The 16788-nt window shown below is 61.6% G+C and overlaps 2 protein-coding genes across 2 annotated transcripts; one reads left to right on the top strand and one right to left on the bottom strand.

Moving 5' to 3' along the window:
- Nucleotides 1-2963: 2963 nt before the first annotated feature.
- Nucleotides 2964-12248, top strand: TINAGL1 (tubulointerstitial nephritis antigen like 1). The gene is made up of 12 exons (XM_083879626.1): nt 2964-2984; nt 3620-3942; nt 4664-4727; nt 6616-6708; nt 6806-6920; nt 7971-8094; nt 8178-8328; nt 8838-9021; nt 9259-9304; nt 9765-9888; nt 10308-10353; nt 10482-12248. Exons 2-12 carry the CDS (start codon nt 3630-3632, stop codon nt 10620-10622), a joined length of 1401 nt encoding a protein of 466 aa, XP_083735752.1. The 5' UTR covers nt 2964-2984; nt 3620-3629; the 3' UTR covers nt 10623-12248.
- Nucleotides 12249-13201: 953 nt separating this feature from the next.
- On the bottom strand, nt 13202-16501 carry PEF1 (penta-EF-hand domain containing 1). The gene is made up of 5 exons (XM_083879681.1): nt 16441-16501; nt 15826-15991; nt 15151-15306; nt 14531-14674; nt 13202-14053 (listed from the first exon to the last, which is right to left on the bottom strand). The coding sequence occupies exons 1-5, from the start codon at nt 16495-16497 to the stop codon at nt 13818-13820; spliced, it is 759 nt and encodes a 252-aa protein (XP_083735807.1). The 5' UTR covers nt 16498-16501; the 3' UTR covers nt 13202-13817.
- Nucleotides 16502-16788: the final 287 nt, after the last annotated feature.

Genomic DNA, 16788 nt, shown 5'->3' with positions numbered 1-16788 from the left:
TTTTCCCCTTGCCTCTGCTCCGGGCAGTGGGAATCCCCGACCCTGCTCGTTTCCTCTCCCCGTTGGTGCATGTGGCCAGCGCGGGCCGTGCCAGAGCTGCTTGAAGCCCCCCACCCTCCTCCTGCACCCCCCCGGGGTCCCACCCTCCCCTCACCCCGGGGTGGGACAAGGGGGGACAGCGCTGGCTGAGTGGCCGTGGTGCATGTGACAGCTTTGCCCGCAGCCGAACGCAGGAATTAAGCCTTGGGACCCCCCCTTCCGGGGCTGGCTGGTCCCCGCAGGCCTCCTCCCGAGCCAGCTGTAGTTACCTCATTCGATTAACTTATTTGTTTCATTAAAATTTGGAGTAGAGGCTGCCCGCCTGCTGCCGTCTGTGTCCCGAAGCGCCCGAGAGGTGGCACCACAGCCCTGTCACTGAGTCGCGCCCAGGGGACACAAATGTCCGGACGCCTCCCTGACCGCTTAAGCTTCAGAAACGCACCGAGATGGGGTTGAGATCCCAGCCCTCGCCCTCCCCAGCTCCATCCTGTGCGTGGGGGCAGGTTCAGGGTTGATGTCGCCACAGAAGGACCCGCGCGCCGCTTTTTTGGCACCTTAACGGGAAGCGTCGCTGCCACGGGAAGGGCTGTGCCCCGCCGGCCTGTTTGGTGTTCCCCCCGCCAAAACGGCGGCGACGCTGCGATGTCCCCAAGGCCACCCCAGGGAGGGGAGGGTGGAGTCACCTTCCCCAGGAGCCCCCCCAAGACCCCTCTGGAGACAGCAGAGCTTCACCCCATGGCCGTGAGCTGTCACCCCCCACCCCACCCCCCCCCCCGCCCCGGGGACAACACGTCCTCCACCCTGCGACATCGGGGACTGAGGTGGCCCTTTCCCGTGCCTCTGGCTCGGGAGGAAGACGGGGCTGGCCGCGGCTCGGCCCCTGCCTTTCCTGGCTGCCTCCTGCCAAGAAACTCGCTGCAGGATGGTCTCGAAGCCGAGAGCTGAGGGCTCAGAACCTCCCTGTCCCGCTCCCACCGCCCCAGAGCCGCGGAGAAAGGGAAGAAGGCGGCGCTGGAGGCGGAGCTGGTGGACGAGCTCAGCATGATGGGCCGCGTGGTCGAAGTGGAGCGGCAGGTCAGGAGGAGACACCTCGCCGATGTCACCGTCCCTTGGGAGGGGCGAGTCCCCTTGGTGGGGACTCCAGCGCCCCGGATCCGCGGAGAGCCCGATGTGTGGGGTGCAATCCCTGGGGGGTTGGCATTGAGGGGCGCTGCAGCACCCCAAAATCTACAGCAGCGCTGTACAGGCCTATCGCGAGGTTCCCTGCGGAGTGGGTTTCGAGGGATTCGTCCCTTTAACAGTGGGATCATCACCCTTCACCCCTCGGGGGTGGCAGGGGCAGAGCCCATGTGTGTTCAGGGCCAGCCCAGCCGGGTGTGGGGCTACCCCACGGTCCCGAGCAGTGGGGACAGGGTCCTGGCACCTTGTCCCTCGCCCAGCACGGCGGGAGGGTGGCAGGGCAGGGCGGGGGATGTGTGCCAGCCCTCGGCTCTGCCTCCGGCCGTCACATGGGCACAAGGTGCCCCGGCAGGACTTTGTCCCCCCTCCACCTTGGCCGCCCCACGTGTGCCCAGGCTGCCACTCCCTGCAGAGGGGACGCACGCGCAAGGGACAGCGTCAGAGTGACACAGAGGGAACTGTGACCTCGCAGGGCCAACTAGCCGCGTCCCGCCGGAGCCCAGCCACAGGAACGGGGTGAGGGGATGATGCTCCAAACACTTGGACTGTGGCCGCTGCTGCCGCCTCCGCGCGGGCGGCTCTTATCAGCTGGCAGGGGGACAGGGTTGTTACGGGAATGGTCAACTGTTCCCGCAGCGCCCCGCGGCAGCTCCTCTGAGCTGTCAGGGAGCTGGCGGGGCCTCAAGGACACAGAGCAGCGGCCAGGGATGTCCTTTGTGCCAGTGGCTTTGCTTTGTTCTCTGGGGGTCTTGAGGGAATTCGTGACTCACTGCGGATTCCTACGAGTCCAGTCATGCTGGAGACGCTCGGACTCTGGGCTGGACTCAGTTCCTTCCTGCGGCGCTCCAGCCTCCAGCTCTGCGCTGCCCAAGGACGTGCTCACAGTAAAAGGCCCTTCCAAGAGCGCTTGGACGAGGGGCTCGCTGCGGATGGGGCTCCACAGGACCCTCCTTCAGGCCCCAGAGCACCCCGGGGAGCAGGCACCCCCGTACCCGGCGGGATCTGGGGGGTTTCCACTCCCTTCCACCGAGTGAAGCCCACCCTGCCCGGGGCGTCCCGTCCTTGGGCTCAGCCGGGAGCCCCTGGCCCGTGTCCTGCAGTGCTCCCGTCCTGGCTGCCGTGAGGAATCCTCGAGGAATAATCCTCTGGCAGCGCCGGGAGACGCTCCGGCCGAGGCAGGGACAGCAGGAGCCCCGAGTGTGGGCGGCTGAGGTCCCGCAGCAGGTGCTGTTGCCGCGGGGGGAGGCACCGGAGCCTGGGGGGTGGCCAAGACCCCCCCGGTTCTGGTGCCTGAGTGCGTGGCTGGGGCTGGATCCGAGTGACACCAACTCCGTACCCTGGGCTGGGGTGTCCCTGTCCCAGCTGTGCCCACATCCCTGCAAGGGGGAGGAACGCAGCCCCCTCCCCTCCCCAGCCCTTCCCCTGCTCTCCACACTTGGGGAACGGGAAAACCCCTCAGGACGGCGAGGACCCCCCATTTGGCGAGGGCAGCGCCGGGGGGCCGCCGGGAGGGGATCAAGACCCGGGGACACCCCAGACCGGCGGGAACAGAGATGTCGCCGAGGACTGCGGGCGACGGGGCCATAAATTCGGGGCTCTTCTTTACAGCCTCAGGCCCGACCCCCGTCCCACTGCGCTCCGCCCCGGGCCGGTCGCGGCTGCCCCGGCGCCTCCCCGGGCCGCCCCCCCCCCCGGCCCAGGGCGCGGTTATAAGGAGCGGCGGGGCCGGCGGCGGGCGCGGGGCGGCGGAGCGGCGGGCGCGGCAGGTATGGCACCAGTTCCAGGGGGGGGACGGGGTGGGGCTGGGGGGTGCCAGGAGGGATTAGAGAGGGGGTCCCGCCTCGTGAGTTCCGTGAGAGATCTCAGCACCGTACCCCACGCACCTCTCCCGGGGTCTGGTCGCGGCAGGTATTGCAGGGAATGGGGAGGGGGTCTCACCCTGTGAGATCCCCATGGGTGCTGCGTGGGTTCCCGGGTCAGCCTCTCCCCGCTTTACCGGGGTCCTGGGAGTCCCCACGCTGCAGGCGGGGCGGGCACGGCCTCGGGAGGATCCCGGCAGGAGGGGGTCCCTCCCCGTGTGCCCACCGGATTGTCCCCCTCGGCTCCGCGGGCTGAGATCTGGCAGCTCATCACACTGGCCGCGATGGGAACTGGGGGTGGCGATGGGAACAGCACCCGGGAAACTCCCCCGAGTGTCCCGGGGAGCCCCTTCCCGTGGGGGGTTTGTTTTTGTAGCCGGTGGAGAAGGGATGGGCGGGCACGGGGCCACTCCGATGCTGGGGAATGTTTTGGAGGTTGAGCTGCGCGGTCACAAGGGGAGTTACAAAACCGGAATGTTTTTGAGGAGCCTGGGCAGGGTGGGAGCAGCACCCACAGCGACCTCACCGCCCTCCCTCCGCAGGTGTGGGGACATGAGTGGGGACATGCGGGCCCTGCTGTGCCTCTGGCTGGTGGCCCAGGTGGCCCAGGTAGCCTTGTCATCCGGGGTCCGCACCCGCCGGGAGCTGGGGCCAGGGTTATACCAGCACGGGGTTTACGACGCCGGGGGCTCCTACTGCCAGCGGGGGGACGTGTGCTGCCACGGCCGCGACGACGGCTGCACCGTGCCCTACCACGACACTCTGTGCTACTGCGACCTCTTCTGCAACCGCACCGTGTCCGACTGCTGCCCCGACTTCTGGGAATACTGTCTGGGAATCCCGGCCCCATTCCCCAAAGCCTCAGGTGAGGAGTGCCCAGCCCGGCTGTGGGGGCTGGGGGGCGGCCCTGAGGTGCTGGATGTGCTGTGTGATGCTGCTGGTGCTTTTTGGGGTGAGGGATGTGGCATCCCGCGTTCCTGCCCTCGCTGCAGAGCTGCTCTGGATCCCGCAAGGCTGTGGGAACTCCTACAGAGTGTCCCAGGATGGGGATGGACTCCCAGAAAATGAGGTGTGGGAGCAGCTCGTGACCTCACAGGGGAAGCAGCAGCTCCAGCAGCGCCTGTGGGCAGAGCAGGGACGTGAGAGGACATGCGGGGACTCCATCCCAGCCTGCCCGGTCACGTCTGGGGCAGGCAGATGCTGGCCCTGGCTTAGCCCTGCGGGCAGCTGGGGCGGCCAGGGGCGAGGAGGGGGCACGGGCAGCCCCCATCTCACAGCACAAGGCGCTCTCAGAAGTCCCCGCGGAGCGGAGCCAGCTCCGGGCACAACTGGCCCCTTTATCCCCGTCCCGCCGGGCTGAGAACATTTAACCCTCCCGGCGCCGAGCCAGCCCCGCTCCCACCCTGCCCCGTGGGGCGGCCACTGACCCCCAGAATAATTTTGAGGTGCCAAGGGGCAGGCGGTCACCTGCCTGGATTGAAGAACCGCGTTGGTTTTCCCTTTGGTTTGTACCCCCAGGAATCTGGGGGTGCTAGTGGGACCCTCACAGCCAAGCCCTCACCAGGGGCTCTCCCATTCCCATCCAGGCTGTGCCCGTGCCGGACTCAATTATCCCACCGGAGCCACGTACCGGGAGAACTGCAACCTGTGGTGAGTGACTGACCTGTGGCATGTCACCAGCATGTCACCACAGGAAGGTGTCGCGGTCCCTCGGGCTCCTGTAAACCTCAGGCCTCGGCGGAGAGCGGAGCCCGAGCTGGGTGGAGGGAGCTGCTGCCTGAACGCCTTTGCTCCAACAAATTCGGAGTCGAGGGCCCTGGAGCCCCTCCCAAATTTCAGCGCATGCCTGTGTGGGAGCCGCTCGCCCCGGCGGGACCACGAGCAGCCCCCAGGGAGGGTTTGGCCACGCTGGTCCCAGTCCGGCTTGCCCAAGCCAGACGAGATGTTTGGGTTTGGTGCCAGAGTCCGGCCGTGCCGCCGCGCTCGGCAGTCCGCGGAGTTGGCTGCTGGAGGTTTATCTGGGAATGCTAGTATTGCTGGCATCCGGAGGTGGGGGATAGGGGAACCTGCAGGCGAGGAGCTGCCGGAGACGAGGGTTGAACCCGGCGGGGCGATGCGGCAGATAAGCGGGAATCAAAGGCGGCGCCTGGGGCGTGTGTGCGAGGGCAGGGGCACACGTGTGTGAACATGTGTGTGTGTGCGAGCATGCAGGTGAAAAGGCAGCCCGAGCCTCCCCACAGCGCTGGGGCAGCCTGGAGTTTCTCCGGGGTGGCGGCACGGAGCGCTCAGGGATGGAGGGTGTCCCCATTCCCGGCAGAATGTCTCTGTCCCCGAGCCATGCACGTGGATGTCGCTGCTGCTGGGGGAGCATTTCTGACCCACCCGAGCTGGGGAAAGGGGAAATCTTCTTTTCCAAACCTTCCTCCCCCGCATTTGGCGCCTGGAGAACAGGAATTCCTGCAGAGTTTCACCCCTACCCCATTCCTGCCGGGATCCTGCTGTGGTTGGGGGGGTGACAGAGGGCAAAAAACCTTGGTGAGGTGACACAGAGTGTGTGAGCACCCAGCTGATGGCACCCTGAGGTGCTCCCAGGTGTGACATAGAGTTCCCGGAGCGCTCAGGGATGGAGGGCGTCCCCGTTCCTGTCCCTGAGCCATGCACATGGATGTCCCTGCCTCTGGGGGAGCATCTCTGACCCACCAGCCCTGGGGAGGGGGGAAATCTTTTCCAAACCCTCCTCCCCCGCATTTGGCACCTGGAGAACAGGAATTCCTGCAGAGTTTCACCCCTTCCCCATCCCTGCGGGGGTCCCGCGGTGATTGAGGGGGGTGACAGAGGGCAAAAAACCTTGGTGAGGTGACACAGAGTGTGTGAGCACCCAGCTGGTGGCACCCTGAGGTGCTCCCAGATCGCCAGATGTGACACAGAGCACCAGGAGCACTCAGGGATGGATGACGGAATGCTGGAATCCAGGTGCTACCGGCGGAATTGGCATGGGGACGTCTGGGCCGTGGCTGCGGCCTTGCTCAGCTCCATAAAAGGGAAATGTGCAGGAGAGAACATGCCAAGCATTGCTGGCTGCACGGGGGGAGCACAGCTCAGGGCTCCCCGGGGGACCTGCCACACGTCCCCACAGTCCCCCTCGGCTTGGCTGTTCCTGTGGGGTGACCCGGTCACAGTGGGTGACTCATGGGGTCACCCAGCCCCAACCCCCGGCCCCGGGCTGGTGTCCAAACCCCTCTGTGATGTCTGCAGCCCTGGCAACTTTTCAGCTGATTTTCTGTCCCATGGCCTGTCTGCCCTCGGGGCTCCTGCGGCGGAGGCACAGCTCCCAGGGCCACCCAGAGGCCACTCATGGTCACCCAAGGGCCACTCAGGGTCACCCAGAGGGCTGCCCACCGTTCTAAGGTGTCAAGCCCTTAGACAAAAGTAGCCCTGAGCCGCTGGCTGGTTGCCCAGTTTGGGAGGAGCAGTGCCCACTCAGGGTCCCCCTGGTCACTTTGGGGACATCATTTGTCACTGGCTGTCCCTTCTGCAGCACCTGCGGGCCTGGAGGGCAGTGGCAGTGCGAGGACCACGCCTGCCTGATGGACGGGGAGCTGATCGACGCCATCAATAGAGGCAATTACGGGTAAGGACCGGGTACCGCCAGGGTGGGGAAGGGATGTTTCATCGCTCGGTGCTTTTTTTAGGGTGATCCTTGACCCATGTCCCCTCTTCCTGCGCAGCTGGAGAGCCGCCAACTACAGCCACTTCTGGGGGATGACTCTGGAGAACGGGATCCGGCACCGCCTGGGCACCTTCCGTCCCTCTCCCACCGTCATGAACATGAACGAGATCCACGTGAGTCCCCCCCCAGGCGGGGGAGGGAAACTGAGGCACGCCAAGGGTTGTCCCTGGCTGTCCCAGCGATTCCCCATCGCTGGGAAGGGGCTTCCAGGGGGGGAGGCAGGGAAAGAGACAGCAGTGTTTGGAGACAGCAGCTCAGCAAATTCCCCCGGACAATCCCCGGGCTGCCAGTGTTGTTTTTTCCCCCCTCTCCTCCGTGCTCGTTTCCCATCGGAACGGCGGCCCCGCCGCTGCTGACTCAGCAGAGCCACCTGCTCCAGCGCTTTTGCCTCTGCCCGTGCCCAAACCCGGGGTGGGCACCCAAACCAGGGGGTCCCTGGGGGGCTGGCAGAGCTCGGTGCACGCCCAGCCCCGCGCTCCAGAGCCTGAGGTTTAATTTTAGAGACACTTCCTGAGCTGGGAGAAGCGGGGGAGTTGTGGCCGTGTCCTCCTCCCCAGGAAGGCCGGGGCGGGGGCAGAGTCCCCGGTCCCGAACGGAAAGGCTGGGCCAGAGGCCACCGTGAGGGGCTGTGTCACCCACAGCTCGGGGTGGCCACTGAGGGCCTTGCTGGGGTACGGGATGGGACACTCCGTGCTGGTGTTCTCTAAGGAGCTGGTGGGGCTGTGGAGCTCAAATTTAGGGAAAATTGAGGGGTGTGGCTTTCCTGGGATAAAAGGGAGCCCAAATCTTTGTCACTCATGATGACGTCCCTGTCCTGAGGAGTCTCGCAGTGAGGCTGGGGGACACAAAACCTGGGTGGGGAGACTACTCAGAGGACGGCTAGGATGGCAGGAGGAGGAGCAGGGGTCCCACAGTGGGGCTGGGGACACTAAAGCTGGCTGGGGACTATCTCAGAGGATGGCAGGGATGGCTGGGATGGCAGGAGGAGGACATGGGGTCCCACAGTGCAGCTGGAGGACACCAGGGACAATGTCAGAGGACACCCCGGGACGGCAGGAGGAGGAACAGGGGTCCCACAGTGGGGCTGGGGACCATCTCAGGGGATAGGAGGAGCTGGGGGGGGGTCCCTGTGGGCTACGCCCCTCCCTGGCTCTGTCCCGCAGATGAGCATGGACTCCAACGATGTGCTGCCGCGTCACTTCGATGCCGCCGCGAAGTGGCCCGGGATGATCCACGAGCCGCTGGACCAGGGAAACTGCGCCGGCTCGTGGGCGTTCTCCACGGCCGGTGAGCGGGGACGGGGCGGGCTGGGCGGGGACAGCGGGGACAGGGACGGGACCGCCTCCCCCTGACCTCCCGCCCCTCCGCAGCCGTGGCCTCGGACCGCATCTCCATCCACTCCATGGGACACATGACCCCCGCGCTGTCCCCGCAGAACCTCCTGTCCTGTGACACCCGCAACCAGCGCGGCTGCAGCGGGGGGCGCCTGGACGGCGCCTGGTGGTACCTGAGGAGGAGGGGGTGAGTGGGGTGGGGTGGGATAAAGGGGAGTTGAAGCTCTGGTCACCTGGGGAGAGCCCAAAAGATCCCCGTGCTCATCCTGTCCCTTGGACAGGTGGGCATTGGGGGCTGTCAGGGCAGGATGGATAGTGGGGTTTGGAATAGGGATGGGAGTGGAGTTTGGGACAGGGATGGACAGTGGGGTTTGGGACAGGGATGGACAGTGGGGTTTGGGATACGGATGGGAGTGGGGTTTGGGATCGGGGTGGGAGTGAGAATCAGAGTGGAGATGAGAGTGGGGTTTGGGGAGAAGATGGAAGTGGGGATTGAGAGGAGGTTGACAGTGGGTCTTGGGATGGGAATGGAAGAGGGATTTGGTGTGGGGATGGAGAGTAGGTCCAGTATGGGGATGGGGATGAGGATGGGGATGGGGATGAGATTGGGTTTCAGTGTGGGGATGGGAGTGGAGTTTGGGATGAAGATGGAGCCGGGTGGTCCTTCCCCTCCTACATCCCTGTCCCCGTGCTCAGGGTGGTGACAGACGAGTGCTACCCGTTCACGAGCCAGCAGAGCCAGCCGGCGGCCCCGCCCTGCATGATGCACAGCCGCTCTACGGGCCGGGGCAAGCGTCAGGCGACAGCGCGGTGCCCCAACCCCCAGACCCATTCCAACGAGATCTACCAGTCCACCCCCGCCTACCGTCTCTCCTCCAGCGTGAGCGCCGGGCCCAGGGGCGGAGCGGGGAGCAGGGAGAAGGGGCTTGATTCGGACTGCTTTACCTGGGAAAACCTCTCTGCGGAGCCAGCGGGGAGCGGCTCCTGCAGCTGGCATCTGCACAGCAGCTTCCACTGGGTGCTGGAGCAGCTCTGCTGCATCCCTGGGGGTGGGGAGGGAAATCCCGAGGGTCCCGGCCCTGCTGCCCCCCGGTGCCACCTGATTCTGTGCTTGCAGGAGAAGGAGATCATGAAGGAGCTGCTGGAGAACGGCCCCGTGCAAGGTAAGGGGCTGGCGGAGGCACCCCTCTGTGCGCCCCAAAATGCTGGGGAAACAATTTGGGAATAAAAAACACTCAGTCCGGGCTGGGGGAGCTGTGGTGGGAGCCAGAACACCCCTCAGCTGCTCCCTCTGCATGCCCGGGCAGTGCTGCCCCAGTGCCCGTCACGCTGCCCACCCTAGCGGGCACTGGCACTGGGTTGGTTGCTCATTAACTCCTGAGATTTAATCATCGTCTTGGCAGCCGTGTTTGTTTAACTCGATTTTTTTTTTTTTTTTTTTTTTTTTTTTTTTTTTTTTTTTTTTTTTTTTTTTTTTATGTTGTTGCATCGCCTCGGGGAGGATCCGCCTGCCACCTTTCCCTCCCGCTGGGAATACGATGCCCCCGTGCCCCTCTGTGGCCATGTTCTCTCCTTCCTTAGGGACGGTGGCAATGTCCCCAAACCCTCTCCCTCTCCCCACAGCCATCCTGGAGGTGCACGAAGATTTCTTCATGTACAAGAGCGGGATCTACCGGCACACGCCGGTGGCGGAGGGGAAGGGGCCGAAGCACCAGAGACACGGGACACACTCGGTCAAAATCACCGGGTAGGAGCGGGAGTGGCCCGAGGGGGCTCCAGGGAGAGGCAGAGAGGGTTGGTTTGGGTGAGAGAAATGTCCCCAAGCTGGGAAAGGAAGCAGGAAGGAGAATGGTGGTGGCACAAGTGACATGAGCGAGGTGCTCAGCACCTGGAAGAAGGGGGTTGGGTCTGAGTTCAGACCCCGGGGAGGGCAGCGGGGCCGGCTGACCCTGTGCCGGTGTTTCCTTCCTCCTACCGTGGCTAAATATTCCTTCCCCTGTTCCTGGAGCGGATGTCAAAACCTCGGCCTGGCCCTGGGGAGGTGCCGGGGGCAGGAAATGAGCAGGGTCAACACCCTCTCCATCCCACCACGGAGTGCTGGGTAGGGGGAATCCCACAGTTTTGGGGTGCCTGGGCGATTCCCCTCACTGTCCTGTCCCACTGTAGGTGGGGAGAGGAGCAGCTGCCTGATGGCCAGACCCAAAAATACTGGGTGAGTGTTCGGGGTGAGTTTGGGGAGGCTCAGCCATGGGGTGCTGCAGCTTCCCTGCTCCCATATGGGGTCCAGCTTGGTGTTGGGGAGTGTCACTATGCTGAGAGTGTCCCCTGTCCCCTCTGCAGACAGCGGCCAACTCGTGGGGCACGGCATGGGGCGAAGGCGGCCACTTTCGCATTGCCCGTGGCGTCAACGAGTGTGAGGTGGAGACTTTCGTGGTGGGCGTTTGGGGCCGCGTCAGCATGGAGGACATGCCCCACAAGTGATGATGTCACTTGTCCCTGCTGCGGCCCAGCTCCCCGGGCCCCACCGCACGGCGGGCAGGGAGGCTGGCGGTGTCCCCTCTGTCCCCTGGCCAGGGCAGCTGGCGCTGTCCCGTGTCCCCTGGCTGGGGGCTGCTGTCCCCGCTGTGCTGACACAGCGGCTGGGTGCAGTGGGGCGTGTGTGGGGGATGCCCTGGGGGCAGCTCCGGTCTCCCAATGGGATTTACCAACTAATCCCCCCTTGTCCCGGGCTCGGCTGGGCTGCGGTGGTGGCGGGGGATTCTTCAAAGGCAGCTGCACCCCTCCCCAGCTCAGCGGGCACTGTGGGATTACCCCCCCTTCTCCAAAAGATGGGGCTGGGAAGGGACCCCCAAATTCCTGCCCGTCCTGGCCCCACCAGCTCCCCCCAGCAGGGCAGTGCTGGAGCTGGGGGTGTGTAATAACCCACCGGGGGGGGTCCCCTGAGCCCCCAAGGCTGGGTGTCACCAGGATGGGGTCCCCACCATCCCCCCCCACAAGCCCGTCCCTATGGTGCTATGACCCTGCCACCCCCCTGGGCTCAGCAGGGACAAGGGAGGGCTCAGCCCCGTGGTCCCCATCCTGGTGGGGCCACATGTGGGGTCCACGCAGCCAGCACAGCCCCCCTTCCCCCCCCCCCCCCCCCCCCCAACCAAGGGCTGTACTTTTAAGACTTTTTTGTATTTATTTTGCTTTTTATTCTTTGTAAATAAAGTTATGGAAGCCTCAGAGCCCAAGAAGGTGGACTCAGTGCTCCGAGGGGGACACGTGGCCCCTTGTCACCCCCGTGTGGGGAGCCCAATGTGGCCTCGGGAAGGGCTGGAGGGTGAGATAAGGCCCCGCTCATTGTCCACCTTCCGGCCCCGCCGCTCCGGTCACTGAGGCCAGCGCTGGATACGCCGCAGGCACGCGCAGCCACTCGGGCCACCAGGGTCGTCACCTCGGCCAGGGGGGTCACCACGGTCGTGCCACCGCACCCTGGTGTGCCACCACAGCCGGGTATTGTCACTACAGCCACCGTGCAGCCGGGTGTGCCACCGCGGCCACCACACTGAGATGTGCCACCACATGAAGGTGTGACACCAACAGTCCCCCTGCAGCTACCCCCTGCCATGCCTGCGGTGGCGCTCGGGCTGTTGTCGCCTTTTCCTGGCCCTCCCTGTCCCTTTCCATGTTGTCTTCCTCACGTCATCCTCGGGTCCCCCCGCGGCGCCCGAGGGAGACACACACACAATGCGGAGTGCGATGCCACCTGGTGGTGACTTCCTGCAACTGCAGGGATGTGTGCATATATTTAAATATATATATTTATAGCAATATATAAAATATATATTTATAAAAATATATATTATTTATAATATATTTTTATATGTCTTTAAAATGTGTATAGATGGAGATATAGATATTTTAAAATATGTATAGATGGAGATATAGAGGTGTATAGATATGTCTGTGTGTATATATATATACACATATATATATGTGCCTGTTTGTGTTCAGACATAAACACTCCCCTTTATATATATATATATGTATGTATCAATATATATATATACACATATATATACACATCTCTGTATGTGTATATATAGCTGTATATTGATATATAGGCAAAAAAACCCCTGCATATATTTTTGTATGTGTATTTTTGTACATGTAACCACATCCTTTTAATATATACTACATGTACTATATAGAATATATAGTATATATAAATAATACATAATATATAAATTATATAATCTATAAAATATTATAGATTATACATAATATATATATAATATATACGTGTGTGTCTATGTATTTACATGTACACATATATATTTAAACACATGCCTTTATATATATTTACATGTAAACAGTTTTTATGTGTATGTATATATATGTACATGTATATATATATAAATATGCCTGTGTATATATATTACAGATATGTATTTTATACATATTTTTATATAATATATAATTTTTATATATAATACATATATAATATATATATGTATAAAATATTTAGAATATATGTCTAAAATATGTACTTATATATTTATAGATATATTTACAGCTCCCTCTGCCTCAAGCCCAAGCTGGGCTGAGCTCTGACTCAACAGAAATATTGTAAATGCTCGGGGGAGAAATATCCTCGGAATGCTCAAGGATGGATGGGAACAGCCAGTCCTGCCTGGGGCTGGAAAACACCGAGGTCACAGAAAACATCGAGGTTGGGCTCTTCCCTCTGATCTCAGACTTTTTAACCTTTTATTCCATAAGAATTCCTTCAAATCCCCTGGAGTTTCCTCAAGGCAAATTCCAGATTCGTGCCCTGGATGTCTATTTGGAAGAAAACTTTGGCATTGTTTGGATTTTTCTGTGCCTCAGGAGCCCCCCAGTTCTCCATTTTTTATATTTTGACATGAAATTCCTAGAGAATTGATTTTAGGGAATGTTGCCCAGCCCTGGGAGCAGGGTGAGAGGCACAGGACCTGTCCCCTGGTGTCACCAAGGGGGACAGGAGGCACCTGATGTCCCCTGGTGCCCCACCCTGGACACAGAGACCACAGAGCAGTCAGAGCACGATGCCTTTTATTCCAAAGCTGGGAAAACTGAGTTCTACTTGTCTGGATTTTGCTTCAGGATTGGCAACAGCAAGGCGACAACCCCATGGGGCTGCAGCAGCACATCCCATTCCTGCAGCCCCTGGAGAAACAGGGATGAGACCCCCCAAGAAAGCATTCCCAGGGGTGAGATGTGATCCCAGACCCCCAGGAGAGCATTCCCAGGGGCAGGATGTGATCCCAGGACGCTCAGGGAGGGAAGGAAGGAGCTTTGTCCTCACTTTCTCCCCTTTCCTCCTGCTTCCAAACCCAAGGCTCAGCTTTTCCTCCCCGAAACAGGGATGTTCTGCTGCAGGCACTTCGAGATGAAGCTGGAATTTGGGACTGGCACGGGATCTAAGCTGGTTCAGCTGCCCCAGTTTGGCATGGGATTCATTCCCACTCCCACAGACTGGAGACAAAGGAATCCAACCCAGGGTAACCCCAGGTTTCAGGGTGTGGATCAAGCTGGAAATTTGGCCCCGGTGGGGGGAACTCTCAGAGAGCAGAGGGGGGCTCAGCCATATCCCAGAGGGAAGATGAGGATGACTGAAGCTCCTGGAGAGCTCCAAAATGCCCAGTGGGGATGTCAGAGCATCCGGGTGACCACCATGGAGAGGAAATCCTCGTAACTGAGGCGGACGTTTCCCTGCAGAGCTGTGTCCTTCTCCCGGAAGGCATCGGTGAGGCTCTGCAGCTGCATGCAGATGTGGATGAACCGGTCCAGTTGGATACTGGGATTGGGACTGGGGGAACGCTGGGAGTACCGGGCCAGCAGCAGCTGGCTGAACTGCGGGCTCAAGTTGTAGCCCATCTGGGAGAAAGCTGGGAGCAAGGAAAATCTGGATTAAACCCTTCCCAAAGGTGAGGTGTGTCCTCCTCCCCCGTGTCCCACACGCCCCATCTCCCACTCCCACCACCCTTCCCACACTTCCTACTCAGGGTGTGCATGAGCAGGGCTCTCCAGAGGAATCAAACCAAACAAATTCCAGGCGTTTTTCCCTTTACACACACCCAAGAGCTCCTCCCAAAAAAGCCATACATCATTGAGGGGGAATTCTGGGCTTCCTGAAGGAAGTCTGTGCCTGAGCCCTGCTGCAGCTCATCACCTCCTGTCCCCTGGGAAGTTTCATGCCAGTGGATAATTCCCAAACTGCTTTGGAAGTGTCCCAAAGGATCTCAGAGCCCCCCAGCCTGGACCACTCCAGGAGGAATTCCAGTTTCCAGCTGGGAATAGATCCAGGCAGTGGCTGTTAGGGAGAATCAGGACAGGTCAGGCTGGTGCCTCTGGTCCTCACCCACCTTGCTGGAGCTCACTGAAGGTGATGGAGCCAGATTGATCCCTGTCATACTGCTGGAAGAGGCTCCTCCACTGTTGGATGAAGCAGAGCAGGGCAGAGAAGCCATAGACATCGATGCGCCCCGACCGCGTCTTGTCAAACATGTCTGGGCAGGGAGGAGCAGCAACAGGGCAGGGAGGAGTGGGAAACGCTGCAGAGACTTCCAGACAGCTCAGGATTCACCCCACAGCTCCCTGAGATCCTGCTCTGATCCCAAAAATCCCCCCTCACCAGGGCTGTGATTGACTGGGACCATTCAAACCCCAAGGCTGGTAAGAAACGGCACCAAAAGCTGAGGATGGGGAAAGCTCTGGGGCAGTCTCGGCATTTTTTGGGTTTTCCCTCCCTTTCTTCCCTGTCTTTTTTTGATCTGGGGCTTGTGCAGAGCTGCAATTTCCTTTTCCAAGCAGGATTTTGGGCCCCTCACTTGTGTGAGCTGGGAGCTGCTTAGTTTGCCCAGCTCTAGCTCCAGCTGGGAGCAACGCCTGGGGAAAAGGGGAATTCTACCGGGATGGGCTTGACTCCAAAACCCAAGCAAACCAGATTAACAGCAGGAAGAGGGGAAGGAGATCCCAAACTCACTGATCATGAGCAGACAGGTCTCATCGTTGAACGAGGACCAGTTGTTGTTGACCAGCGCCTGCTTCAGCTCCTTGATGGAGATGAAGCCGCTGTGATCCGTATCCACCGACTGGAACCAGGAAAACGCCTCGGGATCCACCCCTGGGGGAGCATTCCCTGCGTGGGGAGAGGCCATCGGCGCTGTCACCTTCCCCTCCGACAGGCCACGGGCTGGGCTAGCCCCAGCCCAGGGAGTGGCTCCCAGGGCCGGGCAGAGCTTCTCCTCCCACGGGTTTTACAGCCCCGGAAAAATCCCGGGAAAACAGGGCAGGAAGGGCTGAGATAGGCACGGAGAGGCTGGAGCTGGGAATGGGATGGGAATGAGAGCCTGGTGGAGCTCTGGAATGGAAAGAGAGGCACAGGGCTGCCCCACAAAGCCGGCAGCACCAGGAGATGGATGTGGGGTGTAAAGTTTTAGGGCTGCCTGGCCCTTCCTCTTCCTCCTCCTCTTTCTCCTTTCCCTCCTCCTCTTCCTTCTCCTCCTCCTCCTCCAGGATTTCAAAGTAATAAACTGGGACATCGAGTTTCATTCTCCTGGTGGCTTCTGCTGAACTGGGGACCCCCTCAACTCCTCCGGGTGTCGGACTAGGGACCCCATCGCTCCCCACCTCTGCCCCGGGAGACCCCCGGACTCACCTCCCGGGGCCGCCCCGCCGTAGGGCCCGGGCTGGGGGCCGCCGTAGGGACCTCCGTAGGGACCTCCCGGCGGAGGTTGCCCGTAGGGTCCTGGGGGTGGCCCCCCGCCGTAGGGACCCCCGGGGTAGGGGCCAACCGGGGGGGGGTGTCCTGCGCCGGAGAAGCCCTGGGGAGGGGGCACAGTCGGTGTGAGCCGGGCACCGGGCACCGAAATGGGCACGGGGACAGACCTCGTGTCACTCGGCCGGGACCCTCTGCGCGCCTCCCCTGGCCGCCATCCCCAGACCAGCCCCTGGTCCGATCCAGGCCACGGGTCAGAGTCCCGGTCCTGGTCAGAGTCCCGATCATGGTTCCTGGTCCCCGGCGCCGCTCCGGGTTCCGGTCCCGCTCCCCAGTCCCACTCCCCGCTGCTTCTTCGGTCCCCAGTCCCCGCCTTCCGGTCCTGGTTGGGCTCCCCGCCGCCGCTCCCAGTCCTCCGGTCCCGATCCCATTCCCCGTCCCGGTCCTATTCCCCGTCCCGGTCTCGGTCTCAGTCCCAGTCTCGGTCCCTGTCCCGGTCCCAATTCCCCGCCGCCACTCCTGGTCCCCGTCCCGATTCCGGTCCCCGTCCCGCACCTGCCCCGGATACGCCATTGTGGCTCCTCCGCCCCGGTCACGCCCAGGTGACGCCATAGAAAGAATCAGAGCCCATTGGTTACACTGGTCGGTGACCACGCCCCCCGGGTGGGGCGGAGGCAGAGCGGCGACGCGCGGGAAGCGCGCGCCCGAAGGGGCCTTGAAGCGGCAGTGGCGTCTGGGGACGTGGAGTCCACAGTGAGGGAGGGCATGGCGCCGGGAGATTCCCGGGATGGGGCTGGAATTCCCCGGGAGCTCATCCGGGATCAGCCCGGGATTGCGGCCAGGGTCAGCCTGGGAGTGGGGCTTGTGACCCCACAAAATGACGCCTGGGGTTCCCTTGGGAGC

Source organism: Zosterops lateralis (assembly GCF_965231275.1).
Source record: "Zosterops lateralis genome assembly, chromosome: 28".
NCBI lineage: Eukaryota > Metazoa > Chordata > Aves > Passeriformes > Zosteropidae > Zosterops > Zosterops lateralis.
The sequence above is the reverse complement of the archived record's forward strand: the minus strand, read 5'-3'. Positions and strand labels throughout refer to the sequence as shown.